The 19,688-nt window shown below is 36.4% G+C and overlaps 1 protein-coding gene and 1 long non-coding RNA gene across 2 annotated transcripts in view; one reads left to right on the forward strand and one right to left on the reverse strand.

Moving 5' to 3' along the window:
* The first annotated feature begins 276 nt into the window (after positions 1-276).
* Positions 277-12,204, forward strand: LOC121739782. Its single transcript, XR_006037493.1, has 3 exons — positions 277-333; positions 10,099-10,100; positions 12,194-12,204. It is a non-coding gene; the product is annotated as an uncharacterized LOC121739782 (long non-coding RNA).
* The window catches only part of LOC121739781, a 91,342-nt gene continuing 80,005 nt past the window's right edge, over positions 8,352-19,688 (reverse strand). Inside the window, exon 3 of the mRNA XM_042132346.1 lies at positions 8,352-11,068. Coding sequence (XP_041988280.1) covers positions 8,714-11,023 — 2,310 coding nt within the window. The 5' untranslated portion in view covers positions 11,024-11,068 and the 3' untranslated portion in view covers positions 8,352-8,713. The remainder of the gene's footprint in view (positions 11,069-19,688) is intronic.

Below are 19,688 nucleotides of genomic sequence, written 5' to 3' on the forward strand. Positions count from 1 at the left end.
GATGAAATTAGCATCTAGACGCGGCCTCGATGCTTTGTGTTTTATTTTGGGAGATATTATATGTCGAGTTGTCTGTTATGGCTGGTTTACACGTATTAAGTAGGTAAGTAGTAACTAAATTCTTATTCTCATCTTGTTTAGTACTAGTACTTACTAAATTTTAACTTGCTACTTGCTACTAAATTTTGGGTTGCATGCAATTAACAACTTAAAATTAAGTTAAAATTTAGTTAACTACTTATCAACTTAATAAGTGTAAACCTGCCATTAGGCCGTGTCCACTGACGCGGAGTGGAGCGGAGAGGAGCTTAGCGGTGCCCGAATTGACCAATCGTGCTATTTTAGCGGAATGACAGCGAAGCGGAGCGAAGATTTCGAGCATGATGATTGGTTAATTCGGCACCGCTAAGCTCCTCTCCGCTCCGCTCCGCGTCCCTGGAAACGTGGTCTAAGGTCTTACTGAACTTCTACGAAACGGCCAACTGGCCAACAAATAAGCAAAATAATTTTTGCCGGCTTAGCTGGTTATTAAATAAAATTTACAATTTACAACTTGATCTATTCAAAAAAGATTTATTCTCAGAAAATGAAATTTCTTGATGATAAAACTCAGTCCCTAGCCAATTGATATCTTCCCGTTTACAGTTTAACAAAGCGAGAAATTTGCACATTACCAGGGGACTTCTAATTGCATTTATTGATAACGTCGACGTAAAATATGAGGCCGTGCTCAATTTACGAGGTCAGGTCATTAAGCTGCCGAAACTGATAAAGAAATACTTATATTTTTTCTGGACCTCCATTTTCCTCATTTTTCTCACTAGCTATTATTACTTTTGTAATAAAAAATACGAGATACTAAATTGCAACCTGTGACAGTCTGGGGCCTTATTCCTGAAACTGAATTGTAATTACGAGTCTGATTCGATGTCGATTTTGATTTAGTTTCGATCACGATTCTTACTGCTACATAAACTCAAATCAAAATCGACATCACGTAGGGTAGATAATATAATCATTGTACCAAATTCTATTTGGAATATTGACCTTATGAAAAAGAGTGTCAAACTGCATTTGTATTATTTAATTCTATATTATCCTTAGTGCCTTATCACACTGGCGATTAGCGAGCGATTTGAAAGCGACGCGACTGCGCAGCGTGGTCGCGGCGTGGCGTGGGCGTGGACGCCATTTTGTACACTCGTCTACACAGATCATTATTAAATATAGAAGACTCGTCTAGGGAGTGAGTCAGAATTTATTTTGTTGCTGAGTGTCCATAACGCCGAAGACAAGCTGCGGGCACGCAAGCGCGGCGTGTGCGCTGCGCAGTCGCGTCGCTTTCAAATCGCTCGCTAATCGCCAGTATGATAAGGCCCTTAATCTGCTATTTCAAATAAAACATAATCCAGATTTAGTCCAGTATGTATGCTATTAATCATATTTTTGAAAATTAAATTATTAAATGAACGATTCTTGAACTTTTCAGTTTTGACGATTCCATGACAAAAGCTTTCTAACATGAGTATAATATTATAATGATTATTTTTTAAGAAGTAAATCTGGGTATATCATTTTAGAAGACACCATTGAAATCAATTGGTACAGCTGCTCTGGCACATGTAAAATATGAGAGCAAATCACGTTTGGATAATCAGAAAAAAATCACTATAAATCATTATTATCTTCTACAAAAAAGTAGTTGGAATACTAGAACAGTAGTTAGGGGAATCCCTAACTACTTACTACGGATAATAAAAACAAAAGAAGAGTAACTGTGTCAAATTTTTTTTCCACGAGTCTACAAAATGAGACCCAAATACATGCATAATTTATGCATGTATTCAGGTCTCAATTTGTGTCCCTATTTAGTATTTATAGTAGTGACAATCTTTGTCAGCGGCTTTATTTCGTAAATTAGAGTATTAGCGTTTCGTAACTTTGGTCATATTTTAGTGTGCGAAAAGGAACCAAATTCAAAACAGTTGAAGTATGGGATTTAGGTTTATGGATACTAATTACTTTGGGTATACAAAAACTAATAATTACTTTTGCATACTTGGTGAGCGCTGAACAGCGGATGTGTTTTAGAAAACCTCCAGCTTACCCTCGCAGCTTTTAAAAGGATCATTCTGGCAACATTGGTTGGCTGAACAACTTGGCACACGGGCCACATCAAATATTCTGTTCTGTACGTCTGCCAAGTATGAGCATTGAGCAAGGATTAAATTGTGTCTATACTTTTGATATCTATGCACAATACACATCAAACACGCCATGTAACATGTTACTAGAATAACAATATTATGGTGACTTGCATTTTTAAGTTCTACCGTCTACGTCTTAAATGTAGACTAACCTATTATTGTTGAAGCATTTGTTAAAGAATAATAATAATATTATCTATGGACGCTTCACACCACGTCTGTCTGGCCCCGTGCTAAGTACCTGAAGGACTTGTGTTACAGGTACCAGACAACGGAAATTTAATACATACGAATCCAGACCCGGGAACATTGAAAATTTTTTCGTCGGCGTGATTCGGCGTCGGTGGGATTCGAATCCGCGACCCTCAGCTTGAGCTGCTACATACTTAGCCGATTGAGCCACAGAGGTCGTCGAAACAATGCTTCATTTGTCCTTATTGGCATTGCAAAATCAAATTCGCAAAATGGAAAATTACAAGAAATGTAAATACGGACGGATAGACAGACAGACATGAAGAATCTATAAGGGTCCGTTTCTTGCCATTTGGCTACGGAACCCTAAAAAGTCAGGCCCACTTGCACTTAACCACGTTATTGTTTATCCTGTGTTAAAATGTCATCAGGCTCCAAAATGGCTGAACAAATTGGAATTAAACACTTTAATTTTAATTTCATCACGGTAAAATTTTAAATCTAGAATGCTCTCCTGAACGCATGAAGTCGGAAAAGTTTTGTCCGTGTATTTTAAATCCCTGGAAAGGTTCATCTTGACAAATTAATCGTTAAGAATCTTAGTAACGAACTTTGGCTACGATGAGACGCACCGGGGCCTTAGATACAATTTCCACAAAACTTCTCCCTAATCCCGCTGAGGGACTGGAGCCCTTCAGGCATATCCTAGGGCAGTCATCAGGAACCACGAAGTTTACTTTTGACCACTAAGAATCACTTTGCAACGTGGCGCGTCGATGCTAAACTGTATTTACCACATAATGTCTAAATTTTGTTGAAACAAATCTGGCTGGATTTAAGAGCTTGTGATAGAGGCCCTGTGCTTTAAAGATGTGGCTTATCATGTTTCTTGTTAAATACAACGAAAAAGGTAGGATTAAACTTATCTAATGTTAATATATTATCTGTAATCTAGGTCTACGTAAGTGGGTCCAAATCAACTCGCGCCAGAAGCGTGGGTGAACATCGTCATTAATTATTACGATTAGCAACAGCTTATACTTTCTCAAGTGGCCCTATCTACTTATATAAAACTAGCGGACTCGGCAAACGTTGTTTTGCCATATAAATAATTTTTAATAATGTAAACAACCCTAGGGGTATAAAAAAATAAAATAAGATGGTAGCCAATTCTCAGACCTACTCAATATGCTCACAAAATTTCATGATCGGTCAAGCCGTTTCGGAGGAGTACGGGAACGAACATCGTGACACGAGAATTTTATATATAAGATATTACTCTCAGTGTCATCTTTTTTTAAGTTATATTTTTATAAATAGTAGTTATATAATTTAGTTATCTAAAAATGTTATCACCTGAGTGAAAAAAGATGAAAAATTATTTAAATATACTTACATACATAATCTTCGATCATATTTTCGAAGTAGTACAGAACACTAAATACAAGTCATAATCGCGCAAAACTAGAGAGTTATGGTAAAAGTTAAAGAGTTACGAATTCGGAAGTGTATCAGAAATTCAGGATGCAGGATACCTCAAACTTAAACAGTAAAACCTCCGTGCACCTGGGTGAAGTTTGGAAAAGCTTAAATTATTTAGTTACCTACTCATTAACGTTACTTGAAAACTTTTTCAGATGCTAAACAAGCGAGCATTCCGGTGTGGTTTTAACTTTAAACCGCGCCGTAGTCAAAGTGGAGGCTGCCTAGCGAAAGCTTAAAACGAGCTTAGCTTTAAGTGTGCGCATTAAAGCTCAAGCATTTCAGATATTATCTCCTCTAAAGAAAATATCAAAGTTTGATGAAGATAAGAAACTATCCAGTATAATGTAGGTCTTTAACACTTTTTATCTTTTAACTGAATCACTTTAAAAATATGAAATATTGTGGGATTTTTATAAGGAGTATAATATAGGTCGTTGATATTTTTATAGTTTCTTAACGGAAGCACTTAGAAAATAGAATAGACTATAAGGTTTTTAATTAAAAAATAGTGTTAAGTGATATTTTACTATGTATAATGTACCTACCATGTTATGACGTGCATAATATTATTAAGAACATAACTTCTTAAACGCCACGATGTATACATAATGTAAGTGCTGTAAAAAATCATTAAACCAACCATAGGAATTTGGCCATTTATCTATAATATCTACTTATTATTTTATTTATCTACGAAAATATAGCTATCTTGTTTTAGAGGAACGCGATAGAACAAAAAGTAGTTATTAGGGCAATGACCAAATTTCTATCTATTTGGTAACCGGACTATATAACAGGAAAAAAATATTAAAGTAAGGAGAAATAATAAGAATCCAACATAAAAATACACTTTTTATTCCAAATACATGCATTTCTACAATTTGTTTGCTAAGAATTACATCGTGACTTCTTTGTGCTAGTTATATAGAAAGAAACTAACCAGTCGGATAAGTTTTAAATTATTTTGCTGTTTGTAGTCAATAGAAATAACTTTTTGTCATACAGTTTTATTGTTGCAAAAAGGCTTTTACATAATAAGAAGCGGTTTATTTCTGCTCTTCAGAATTGAGTGCTTGAATTTTTTATTCATATGTAAATATTTCCACACGCTTAATGCCATATTATCACAGAATGATGCCGAGGCATGTTAGAGTTTTTTTTTTTTATGAACGAACGGGGCAAACGAGCAAACGGGTCACCTGATGGAAAGCGACTTCCGTCGCCCATGGACACTCGCAGTATCAGAAGAGCTGCAGGTGCGTTGCCGGCCTTTTAAGAGGGAATAGGGTAATAGGGGAGGATGGAGATGGGAAGGGAAAGGAATAGGGGAGGACAGGGAAGGGAATGGGCCTCCAGTAAACTCACTCACTCGGTGAAACACAGCGCAAGCGCTGTTTCACGCTGGTTTTCTGTGAGAATGTGGTATTTCTCCGGTCGAGCCGGCCCATTCGTGCCGAAGCATGGCTCTCCCACGTATAATAAAGTAAGCGCATTTTTCCATAATACTTCAATACTCTTGATTTTTTTACTTATTTTAATCTTATAGAACACATTGTAGGATATGAATGCAAGCCCCAAAGGGACATTTCTGACATGCCGACATACTGTGTGATGTATTAGAAGTCAGGTGAGGTATACCTTTACCTAAAATACTTAGTCTTTCTTGCTCAAAAAACTTTGGGAGCACGATTTTGAGGAGGGCGCTATAATAGCAGGGCAGGGGAGGGTGCTATTTGTGTGGTCACTTGAGTGCCATAGAGACCTAGTAAAGTTTTTAGATTATGTAAAACTAATCAAAAAAATAAGACCGTTTTTTAAATTTATCGGTGGGTTCAGAAACTGCAGCCATTTTAAAGTTTTGAAAAAGAAAATAATATTTTCAGAAAATTACTTATTTAGGTAAATTATAAATATATTTTAGACAACAAGGATTAAATCATCAATATAAAATATCTGCGAAGCTTAGTTAGGAAAATATGAAGCTTTATATTTTTATTTATATTTTAAAATGTCCCTACAGACTTACCAAATAAACCTTTGAATCGTCAGTGCTTTATATGGAGGCTTTTTTGAAGTATACTAAACATCCCCTATCTTAATCTGTCAGATCTGATGACATTTCAATATTATTATTATTTTTAATTCACCACGCGTGAAATCTGATTTCTATACCATGATAACAAGCTTAATCTGACACGCTCGAGCTTGTCCCGAAATCCCCTCTTCCCCTCTACAACTACAGCGTTGATTCGATGCGAATATTTTAGCTCCTATTTCAAAGTATTGAGTATCTATTTGATTTATTTGTGTGTAATTATAGTATTACAATATCGTTTAAGTATAACCAATCGTTTCTATGTTGATTGTTAGCCTCCACTTACTGATTTGAACAGCACAAATTGCAATTGCCATTATGTCAGTTGTATCATGCGTTTTTGTTTCATATACAACATAATTGAATTGTATAATATTATAAGTTAAGTTTAAAAATAATATGATTTCGTTTGACACTAAAAATGTTTCATGATTTGTAACTATTTGAATCAAGTTACCTATATTGACTACAAACTTTAATTATTGTTTAACTATTTATTACAAAACATTGTAAAAGAAACTATTTCGATACAAAAGATAGTTATACATTTCCCTATTCAATTCTGGCATTTGCTTCGCTTACCAAACCCTAGTTCAATCTTTTAATACATGTTATTTGTGGATACTATAATGTATATAATATTTTCTATCAAATAATTTGCTGTTCTAACATAGTACAATTTCTTCAAAACACATTATTTTCATTACCTAACATTAAGCTAAGATTTTTCGAGAATAAAACACAAAAAATATGAGCCAAAAAACGTCGGGATTTGTTTCAATTTAAGTAAAAGAGTTAATAATTTTTTTTGATCTGAAAATCCTGAACATTTAACAGCCGTGAAAGGTCGTCTTTGAACAAAGGGCCTTTTTCTTTTAACATTTTATTATTACGGCGTTTAATTAGAACATTTAATATGCCAGTGGTTTCCAGATCAAAGGGACAAATGATTTTGAAACCCTTGTAATAAACGAAAGAAGCTCGAATAGATGCGAATTTTTTTAAATAATTTAAGTTGCTATCTTGGCTTCTTAGCCAAGGTGCCTCTGTAACCCTGGAAAACTAAAAGTGTAACATGTCGTTATGGTAAGTATGCCTTGTATCATATTTTATTACAAATTTTGTTATTTAATTGCATAAGGAATCTTGGCTATGACCAATGTCTACTACACTACTACTAAGACAATGATTAAATAATACTTGAAATTCATTTTATTTTAGGGTCCAACCTAAAAATATCATATAACGCCTATATCTATAACAACAAGGTCGATATTCGCGTAGCAAATGCCATTGAACCACTGCATCTATTTCGAGGGAAGTACCCTGATATCGATTTTCTGTTGCCCCGTCCAGACATTCCGTAACAAGCGTCACGTGACTGAGTGTAATATACCACCGGCCCTTAATGAACAATTAAATCGTATTATATTTATATTACCAACATATAAAATAAATTATAGCAATTAGCACGCTTAGATAAAAAATAGTTAGTAGTTTCTATGGAGTATATATATTTTTAGCGACATAAAGAACTGGTTTTAGGTTTTATGGTTGCTAAAAATGAAGCGATGAAATTCAATTTTACTTTAAAAATAATTCACAAGCACAGAATACTGTTTTCCTTAGTTTAAAACCAAATCAATTTTCATCTTTCTAGGACGTAGGTTATACATTTTAATTAATATTGTTGAAATGACTAACCTGACGTGTCCCAGTGTTGCGCAAAGGCCTTCTCACATAATAATATATCAACTATTATAATATATCGGTGATTTATTTGCATGGGCAGTTACGGAATATTTGGATGCGACTTAACAATAATTTTCTACATGTTTTAATTTGAAAATACCTTATATTATGATACTTCTAATATTTACATACTATTTACATCGTCTACTACGAAACTTTAGTCTTTCAACAGCGAAAATCGTAGGAAGGAGTATCTTTGGTACACAAAAATATATCAAGCGAGATATTTGGTGTTTCTTTGGAATAGTGTAGAAAATGAAATTAATAATACCGACTACCGACTTTATCTTACTAAATGTAGTACATAAGTTGTTTATTGCTAAATACGAGTATGTTTATTGGCACTGTGAGTGAAAATTAAACCTTTTAACATAGATATTAAGTTTGAAATAGAAAAATTAGAAATTTCAGTCAAACTACAAATACGTTTCAGATTCGGTTGAATTTTGAAAGATACTTTAAGTCTATTTAAGTCCATAATATTTAAGTTTTTCGATAGCCATACAATTTTATTATAAAATATTTTAAACAGCATTCAAGAAAGTCAAGTCTTAAAATAATGTTATAACATGTCATGGAAAATATCAAATAAACACGAACAAACTACATTTTCTAGGTATGAAAAATATTTATCATTTGTATGAGTTTAATTATCACCTAATAAGTTTAAGAAAAGTATAAAACCATCTATTCACAAATATTAACAAGGTGAACTTACATCTCACAACGGGCAGTGTCACTTGAGTGATGACGACGCGGTCTAACCACCGTACAGTGAACACTGTACTGGGTATAACTTACATTACTTTACGAGATAATTGATAGCACGTGGAAATATAGCCAGTAATAATACTGGTGCACCGTACACTCCCGAGTCGAGACCTGCCAGAATATATACAAATACTATTTTAAATTCAGTCGCTTTATCACTTTACTAGCGTCTAAATTGCCCTGTTTACGCGCTGTCGGTATGGCGACGTCGTCAGATATCGTTGGCTTCCCCCACGTACCCCTCGTCGGGGCTCTCCGAGCAGACATCCGCGGCGCACTTGGCGCTGGACAGCTGCGGGAGCGGCTTCAGCACGCTCTCCGTGCCCTCGCCCGGCATGCGGGCGTCGGTCGTCTGGGTGTCCACGCACCTCGTCTCCACCTGGTAGCACCTGCCCGGCCCCTCGGCGATGCCCACCGGCACCATCACGGCGCAGGTACCCTTGGGGTTCCAGTTCGCGCAGGGCTCCGCCGGAGCGCAGCACTGGGGCGGCTCCGTCTTGTAGCCCTCGGGCGGCGAAGGCACGAACTCCTCGTTGTAGTACACCGTCCCGTTTCCCACGAACGCGATCTGACGATTCCTCTGCACGGGGTACCCCTCCAGAGTGCGCCGCACGTTCGTTCCGTTAAAAGGTTCGAAGTTCGCACAGGGGGGAGGGGTAGCGTTGAACTCGTTATCTTTCGCGAATTTACACGAGAGCTTCTGCCCCTTAGGTCTGTTGTGGGGCAGAGTTTGATAGAACGGGCCTACGATCGAGTAATTCGACATTATCGGAGGCCTGCAGGGATGTTTCGGGAGGCCGTAGTCGTACGGATATCCCTCGCTGTCTAGAAAGCAGCCGGGATTCAAATGAACGTCGGCCGAGTGTTGGTACATCGCATTAGGCGGCATGCTCATCGGCGGCATGTTATTCAAATTTTGTTGATCCTGCCAAGTGACTTGCCGCTGCATCGGCGGCGCGGTGAACGCCGTTTCCTCGAAAGTATCGCTAGTAGTTTGCGCTTTGTACACCGACATCGCTGTGTTCTCATTATGTGCGTTGTTAGCGACTGTTTCAGCCTCGCTAATTAGGTCAGGATTTCTGTCGACGAAGCCTTTCATATTATTGCTTTGGTATGCATCACTGGGCTCATACTCGTGGCTCGATTGAACCGTGTAATGCAGAGCGTGGTGTGAATGCGCATTCACGATAACGCTGCCATTGTTTTTGGGTAGCGATCCGTTGCTTCTACTCGATGGCAAAATTTGATTACACAGTGCCACATCTTTGCCGCTCTCCTTCTTTTTTCTACTTCTAGTGTCGGTTTTAAATTTTAATAATACGACCGCTATTATAGCTATTAACAACACGATTATAAGAAAAACTACTGTGATTATAAGTACTAAGTGTCTATGTGGGAACGTCACCACGATAACGACCGGCTCCTCTTTCACTAGAATTTTGATCGTATAGTTAGCTCGCACTCTCCCGGCTGAATTTTCGGCGACACACGAGTACGTGCCGTTGTCGTCGCTCCCTATATTGAATATGTACAACTCACTTTTCTTATCTATGATGCCACTTTCCACGAAAAATACGTGATGGGGTTCCGCAGCAGACGTCGAATAATTTCGTATGAGCTGTCCTTGAAATAACCATTGAACTCTGGCCTCGGGTATCGCCTTCACCAGACATTCTAGGGTTACATTATTTCCGATATTCGTTTCTAAATACACAGACGTAGGGGTCAGTTTCGGCAAGCAGGCTAAGTCGAATTCGTTTACGCTTCTGATGGTTCGTTTTTTCAGTCGTTCAGGTAGGGAGCAGACGGGCTCGACCGCGTGTGGCATATTGAAATTCGAAAGCCAGTTATGTAAATCTCTCAAATAACAATCGCAATTCCAATTATTATTTTGGAGGTCGATTCCGCGCAACGTATCCGGAAATAAATTATCGCCTTGAATATTTGATAGTCTATTACCGTTGAGCCTCAGCCACTCTAAATGTATCAATCCGGAGAACGCTTCCGTCTCGATCGTCTCGATCTTACAGTTGCTGAGCTCCAGCGTGTTCAGATAGGACAGATGTTGAAAACAATGCATCTTAATAGCCGTTATGGGATTGTTGTTGAGGGAGAGCCTCATCAGCGAGGGGAAGAATATAAAATTGCTCGATGGAATCGCCGTAATATAATTATTGGATAAATCTAGCTCCACTAAATTTGCTAAGCCCCTGAAGGCGTGGTTATCGATTTTTTGCAGTCGACATCGCTGCAAATAAATTTTCTGTAGATCGAGAAGCCCCAGCTTATGAAACGCTTCTTTTTGCAAAACTTGGAGATCATTACCGGTGAAGTCGAGAACTTGGGTTTCGGAGTCGAGAGCGCTCGGGATCGCTTTCAATTCTTTATCGGTGCACTCGACGTATCTCTTGCCATTTTTCCACTTGCAGATGCAAGACGTCGGGCAGGCGAGGGCGGGGAGGAGGAGGTATGAGGCGCATAAGGCTATCAGCCCTAAGTCCAATTCGCCCTTGAATTTCATGATGCCTCAGGGCACTCGAGAACCGGTGAAGTTGGCGAACATTATCTGAAACAAAGGAAAACTGACGTTAAATTTATACTACTTTCTTGATGTTTCGTTTCTTACATTATTCCGAGGAGTACGCCGTTGTTCGCAGAAATCAATATACTTATTGGTTTTCTATGTAATTTATTTCAGGCATTGTTTCTGTAACTTTTTACGTGAGTTTTGTTTTTATGATAGTCGAACGTCGTAGCTCTTATATTAGATGGAAGTTTTTTCAAAAGCAAATTGAATTTCACATGTATTTTTAAGATTTCTCGCGCCGGTAATACCTCGATTTATAGTCACTCTCTCGTGAATATTTCTCGAGTGTTCACTATCCATTCAGAGCTGGTGAATGCATATAATATACTTGTACCAAACATTGCTTTTAGTAGAAGTATACTCTGGAGGAAACCTTATTATGCAATTCAACATCTCAAAACTTATTTATAGTTGAAGTGAGTGATATTTTCTTATTCGTCTGGTGTTGATTATATATAGATAGGTATATAAAGTTAATTCTGGAGCATGACAATAAGATAAATAATTCATAAAAAGTATGTAACACTCAAAATTGTAATAGAAAAATAATCTATATATTATATATAACTCAAAGGTGACTGACTGACATGGTGATCTATCAACACACAGCCCAAACCACTGGACCGATCGGGCTGAAATTTGGCATGCAGGTAGATACGTAATGACGTAGGCATCCGCTAAGAAAGGATTTTGATCAATTGCACATATAGGGGCTAAAATACGGGATGAAAGTTTGTATATAATAATAATTCTTAACGCGAGCGAAGCCGCGGGCAAAAGCTCGTTAAATATAATATTATAATATCTGAAAAATTGCCTACTTATATTATGATTTATGACAAAATTTTAGATATTTAATTTCTTTTAATAATATATTTCATATTCTTACTTTGTCTGTTTATTACTGTACTAATTTACTGGTAAAGAGTAATCTGATTTGATGATATAACTCTACTTTTAACGTTTTCAAACAACCTCTTAAAAGAATAACAATTTGCGAGGATTCTTCTCGAAGCAGACATGTGAACATGTCTCATTACGAAACCCCTGGGGTGAGAGAAAGAGGACAGTTACCTTTCGTTAACGAACACAATTATAACACAGCACGCTCGAAAACTAGCAGTGTTGAACTTAATAATAAAACCACCAGTTTTGACTTTGGTAAGGAGTAACTTGCAAAACCGGCTGTTACATTCATACTGAATTTAACTATTTATTTTTCAGTGCTTACATTTGAAAATTTTCAAATGTCATTGTAGATGTTGTCACAATATTATGGAGCTCATTAACGTTATTATTTTGAACGTTCGATAATAATAATAGACTTGAGCTGTTACTTCATATTATTGAATTGTAACTTGTAGGTAGTAACATTTAAACTTTCAGCTAATATCGACTTCTTGTTATACACACATTATGTTATTAATAATAATAATATATCGTCCCCGTAGAGCTAAAATTCACCAGATAGCTTTTTCATCATTTTGAGATACGAGTGTTTAAAGTTTTAAAATTTTCAAAAAATTCCTGTAGATTTCTGTTAAGTGCTTGGATGGTATACCAAAGTTACTTAAACAATATTTTTTAATGAATTTAAATGTATTTTTATAATGAATATTCAATAAAAACTACTTTAGTTACTTTTCGCCCTCAACGTTTCTTTCATTAGTGTAATTTTATTGCTTGTTAAGTGCATTTAGTGAGTTTTCGCATAAAAACGGAAGAAATAAAAAGGGTTATAAGTCGCTGCTGTTAAGCATTGGTGTTTCATCCCACATAAAATCGGGTTTTGAGTTAATAATGCAGTTTTGTTCTTTATAACATAAGGTTTACGACAGTGAAATCCATTTTTTTGAAAACCCACTGTAGCATATTCTAGAGTTCAAAAATGGTTAATGCTTATTCCTCTTAGTGAGGTTTTGTATACAGCATTTATTTACTATGTTTCTAAAATGATTTGCGCTTAAACCGCTGAACCGATTTTGATAAAATTTTGTATGCGGATACTTTGAATCAATTAAAATGACATTAGATACTTTTTGTCCCGGAAAATGTACGGTTCCCGCGACAACAATGAATTTGGCATAAGATATCGATATTGAGTACATGTAGATATTACGTAAGGTTTTGGAGAAGGACATAGGATAATATTTTTTATCATGGAAAATGTTCGGTTTTCATGCAATAAACTTTATTAATTTGCGTTTAAGTTGCTGAACCGATTTTGATTAAATTTAGTTAATGTAGAAATAATTAGTTTATCACGTGCAGAGTTGGGCAAAAAGTAATTAGTAATTTTAATCAGATTACAAATTAATCAGATTGATGAAGTAATTGTGCATCTGAAATTACCCGTAAGTTGATTAATAATACGTATAAAATGTATTCTAATTATTTTAGTTTGCAATTAGATTAATCATTTAATTAGACTAACGAGTATTTCAATAATTATGCCCAATGTCCAATCCTGGTAATTATAATAAATAAAAAAACTCCCACACCGATTTCGGGGCGGTGGCCGGTTTCAATAAAACCAGGCCAGTTATAATATCCAGGAATAATATCATAGTGCCCAAGTGTGTGCGCAATACACAAGAGCACTCTGGGTTCAATGAAACCAGGCCAGTTACGCAGGAGTAATTTTATAGTGCCCAAGTGTGTGCGCAATCACAAGAGCACTCTGGTTTCAATGAAACCAGGCCAGTTACGCAGGAGTAATTTTTATAGTGCCCAAGTGTATGCGCAATACACAAGAGCACTCTGGTTTCAATGAAACCAGACCAGTTACGCAGGAGTCATTTTATAGTGCCCAAGTGTGTGCGCAATACACAAGAGCACTCTCGTTTCAATGAAACTAGGCCAGTTACGCAGGAGTAATTTTTATAGTGCCCAAGTGTATGCGCAATACACAAGAGCACTCTGGTTTCAATGAAACCAGACCAGTTACGCAGGAGTAATTTTATAGTGCCCAAGTGTGTGCGCAATACACAAGAGCACTCTGGTTTCAATGAAACCAGGCCAGTTACGCAGGAGTAATTTTATAGTACCCAAATGTGTGCGCGATACATAAGAGCACTCTGCGGGAAGCGCGGGAAGGGAAGAAGAAGCGGGAACTCTCTGTCCTTTTCCGATACATAACGTATCATACCAAATATCATCAAAATCCATGTAGCGGTATAAGCAGAAATAATTTTATTTAACGCCTGGGAACCGTACATTTTTCCGAGACAAAAAGGATCCTATGGCCTTTTCCGGGACTCAAAGTATCTCCATACCAAGTTTCATCAAAATCTGTTCAGTGCCTTAGGCGCAAAATAGGAAATTTTATAACGCGGTAACCGTACATTTTTCGAGACACTAATTATCTTATGTCCTTTCACGAGAGTCAAAGTATGTGCACACCAATTTTCATCAAAATCGGTTCAGTGGTTTAGGCGCAAATCATTTTTGTTTATCATACGGGTACCGTACCTTTTTCCTGGATGTAAAGTATCCTATGTCCTTTCCCGAGACATAACGTATCTGTATACCAAATATCATCGAAACCCACGTAGCCGATAGCGCTATAAGCTGAAATCATTTTTATTTAATGCCTGGGAACCGTACATTTTTTTAAATAACAAGGACCCTATGTCCTTAACCCGTGACTCAAAGTATCTCCATACCAAATTTCAGAAGAATCGGTTCAGCGGTTTGGGCGTGACAAGGTAATTTTATAACATTTTGTTAAAATTAAAGCACTTAAATTTGTATTGAAAGAACAAATCAGAATTTTGCATTTATGTGAAATAGCACAAAGGACATTAATGCTATGTAATAAGCCCTATAGCAATATTGTATTAACCATTTTTATACGTTTTCTCTTAAAACTGAATGTAAAATTAAAATGTTTTTTCATAATCATAATCTACGCATTTCAACAAAAAAAATATACCGCACAATAACATTTTGTTGCTTAAAATAAGCAGAAAATAAAGATTATTCCAAAAAAACTTAAAACACCGATTACTCAAAACTAGTCCGATGTGGGATGACACACCAATGCTTAACAGCATCAAATTTAGTATGCTTAGTTAATTTTCAACTAAATAAAAATTAAAAATTCTCACTTAGTGAAAAGTTGGAATTTTCGTTTGTTAATGAAAACAACATTTTAATCAATAATCCATATAAAATTCACAGCATTTAAACGAAACAAAATTATTATTTTTTCTATGATTCATAATTGGATACGGATATGGGGGACTGGCTGACAGGCTGACGTAGGCTCCTGAATTGCTAATATTAAGTACATGTACGTGCCGAAACATCTGAGTCCGGTGAGCGCAGCTGTGTAAGGCGGAGCCGGAAGGTAAGAGATTTTCTGAGCTTTGAGAACTGGACGCAGAGTCTGAGTCTCTGTTGGCATTAAGCTTCTCACTTCCATTATCAGGAGCTACTGCTCTCTTTTTCCGCACCTGCCAGAGCTGGTTCCATTGGAGGTTTTTCACCTTGTGACCTTATCTCTTATACGAGCAGGCGCAACTTGGCGAAGAACCCGCAACACACCCACAGCGGTCCCATTTTCATACCTGAATGCTCCTCCTCATGTTCCTCACGTCTGAGGATCTTGACCCCCCCTTCTATGACCTTCCTTTATATTGTGTTACGCCAGCTATTTTTATCTCTGGCGACTCGAAAAGCGTTATAGACATTGAATTCAAGTGTGGTGCGGATTTGATCGGACCAACTTATGGGACAGCGGCCCCGCTTTTTTTTTCCCACAATCTTGCCAGTTATCATGAGTTTTTCAAGGTTGCCTCCTTTTTTCTGCCTATGTGTCCGAAATATTCTAAGATGTGTTATGTTTATATGTTTAGTTTAGCCAGAATGGATGCGTTGGTTCTGAAAGTAGTTCATGGAATTCAGAGCATTTTCCTCCAGCAGCACATCTTGAAGGCGTCGATGCGTCTTCGGTCCGTAGCAGCGGATCCTTAAAGACAGATAGAGAATATGAGTGTGTGGACAAGCTTCGTCTTTTTTGCATTTGTCTTTTCGGTCAGGTTTTTTGTGAAAATCTGGTTCACAGGAGCCGTTATTCGTAATAGTAAACCCAAAGACGAATACGCTAACCACTTCCAATTTTAGCGCGCCAGTCACAGGTAGAGTGTTGCTTCTATCTATGACCATGATTTTGGTTTTCTCCTTATTAATAGAGAAGCCCTAGGTATTGATGATTTGCTCCATTCTTTGAAACAGTTCTTGCATCTCGACTTCATTTGCAGCCAAGAGAGTAGTGTCATCCTTAATGCTAGCTATCTATAATTGATTATTTTATTATTATTATTATTATTATTTATTTGTTTCATAACATGTAAAATTACAATTCTGACAAAATATTGTCTTTAACCCGTAGCCGAATTGTGTAGACAATATATTGCATTACATGTGTATACCTAAAGGTTTAGCAAAAACACTAACTTTTTGAGAAGGTGCCCAAAAATTGTCTTCTTAACTTCCCTTACTTGAAAAATTATAATATTTATAATTAAGGTAAGGGACAACATTTAGTGAAGTTATAACGATTACATAATTTTATGTCTCAATTCTCAACGTAAAGGACATGTTGCGAGAATTGTACTAAGCTGAAGGTAAGAGACTGCATCGTATTTTAGAAGCATTTACGCTATTTTTCTAACACGTTAAAATATTTACGTCCTTTAAATATTTTTTTACTTAAAAACCTATCTAGACGTTCAAAAATGTGTACTGTAAGGGACATTTTTTAACGATAGAGGAATTTCAAGTATACCAAACGATAGACCTCGAAATTCTGAATTCAATGATATTTATAATATAACTCATTGTCGCCAAAATACATTACGTTAATTGATATTTCCGGTGTCGAAATATGCACTTGAAGTAGCATACAATAGTCACTAAGTCTTGTTAGATGAACACATAAATCGCATTTGCAGTATTTAAAAGAAGTATAAAACTCATTAAAATGGTTTAGTTGAAGAATTTTTACAATATATTTATGCAAAAAGTAACTAAATAAGACATAGTGAATTTACGCATACGAAACACAAACGCTAAACGCGTAAATTAATAGATCGAAAATTCACTAAGTAGACTTAGTTAGTTTTATTTAACATTATTCAATGCAAATATTTAGACAGTTGTGACTAAATCAATATAGTGAATTTTCGATTTACTTAAGTTATATGAAATATGATTTGTTCATAGATCGAAAAGTACCTAAATCAATTTAGTTACGTAAAAATGCGCTCCGTTAGTAGCTATAATTGATTATGTCCATTAATTGTTTTTTCGCTATCGTAGTCGATCTAAAAACACGAAGTTAGTGAGTTTTTACACAAATTACCTCCGAAACTACGCATCGTATCGATAAACTGGTAACACAGAAAAATAGAAAAAAAAATCACACATCTCAATGGCATCCTTAACTCAATTTTGGCCATTTTGCTATCTGGTGAGTTTTAGCTCTACGGGGACGATATATAAAAGTTATGATGAAAATCATCCTCAGGCAATAATAATTAAAAGTTGCCTAGTCCAATGCCTATAATTATACAATGACGTTTTTACTTTTAAATATAAGACGTTAAATATGGTTTCAACGACAAACGTTAAATATAACTGCAATTATTATTCAGCCATTCTTTGCGACAAATTCAATTATCTACATTCGGATAGGCTATCAATATTTATAATATTTCTGGTTTTTCCTCGTATCGGGAAATTTCTATTTCCAACACCGAAATTAATCACTTTACGAGCGAATGTAACCAGCCTAAATAGTTAATAACATTACACCATAGATATTCCGATCACACGCCGGCATGTATTTTCAATTCGGTTCGGTCAGGCGTTCTCAAACTTGGGCAATTTTCGCTTGGCCAAATGCCTTCCGACATACCGCATGTATTATGTATGCAATGCATTATTTATTACCGACCCGTTTCTTACCATCTTGTTTTCTATTTTGCGGTATTTTTACAAAACCTCTTACAGAACTGAACAATCTGTTACGGATGTGTTCTATATTAATTCGGGTTTTTTGGATCCACACGTGTCCGGGTTAATTTGCGAGTGGGGCTGAAATACCATTAGGTTTTACGGTAATCTGGCCGTCCGGAGGATGTTATTTCGGTGACGTTAATGAATAGGATTTGTAATACTAATTTATCGCACCAAAAACATGTTGATGATAAAAGATGCTAAGACGAAACAAAATTTTTACTCGTACTTAAAGCTTTTATATTAATTTCAATTTTATAAGCTACTAGCGATCCGCCCTGACGTCGCACGGGTATTTGCCCCCTTATTTCATAAAAAAAAGTGTTTCTAAGTGTTTTGTTTTAATATAAAAAGCAGTGTATATTAGCACATTTAGTCAGCAATTGCTTAATTAGTCTTTTTTTTATGAAATAAGGGGGCAAACTAGCAAACGGGTCACCTGATGGAAAGCAACTTCCGTCGCCCATGGACACTCGCAGCATCAGAAGAGCTGCAGGTGCGTTGCCGGCCTTTTAAGAGGGAATAGGGTAATAGGGGAGAAAAAGGGATGGGAAGGGAAGGGAATAGGGGAGGGTAGGGAAGGGAATAGGGTAGGGGATTGGTTCTCCGGTAAACTCACTCACTCGGCGAAGCACAGCGCAAGCGCTGTTTCACGCCGGTTTTCTGTGAGAACGTGGTATTTCTCCGGTCAAGCCGGCCCATTCGTGCCGAAGCATGGCTCTCCCACGTATTAATGTAGTCTAAATATGAAATTATTCTCTGTATATTATTTTATATATAAAATAATTATAACGGAATCATACATTTTTTTTCAAAGTCCACTGCAGTGTTTCTCATAAAATAAAATGACATAAACAAAAAGTATTAAGATTCATAAATAGTCAGTAGTTTCGAAGCTTATGTGACATAGTTTTGGCGGTAAAACTTTACGGAGAGGAAATACGATTTGAAAGAATATGAAATGGAATTTTAGATTTATAACTCCCTCCATTTATCGGTTTAGTTTGAATTTTAAAATTGCTTTTCTTTCATACTCAGAATAAAAGCGAAAATAATAATAAGAAATATTAATGTTACACGATTGTCTTCATATATGAAAAATACACATTTTATTACTTCAATTCAATAAAATACTTGAAACCCTGCCTATAAATGTTTTATTTACTTTTTTTGTTCATCATGACTTCAGTCATGACGTATCCTATAATGTCGCTTATCTTTTCTATTAAAATATTTCAAACTGGATGACGCCCGCAACTCCGTTGCGCCAAAATCCGTTTATCACGCGGGAACCGTACAACTTTCCGGGATAAAAAGTATCCTTTGTCCTATCCCGGGACTCAAAGTATCACTGTACCAAATATCAGCAAAATCGGTTCTGCTGTTTGGGCGTGAAGAGGTAACAGACAGACGGACACCATTATAAATCACATCTGCATTAAAAATGTATGTACGTCTCTTATTTTCTTTTTTCTTGACAGTTCATAAAAAGTCATTTTATTGGTCCGTGTAGCCAGTAGCTTTTACATGGCAAAGGGGAACCCCCACCGGACGTCCCAATTAGGCTCCTCAGAAT

The sequence above is a fragment of the Aricia agestis genome, chromosome 2 (assembly GCF_905147365.1).
Source record: "Aricia agestis chromosome 2, ilAriAges1.1, whole genome shotgun sequence".
NCBI classification, from domain to species: Eukaryota; Metazoa; Arthropoda; class Insecta; order Lepidoptera; family Lycaenidae; genus Aricia; species Aricia agestis.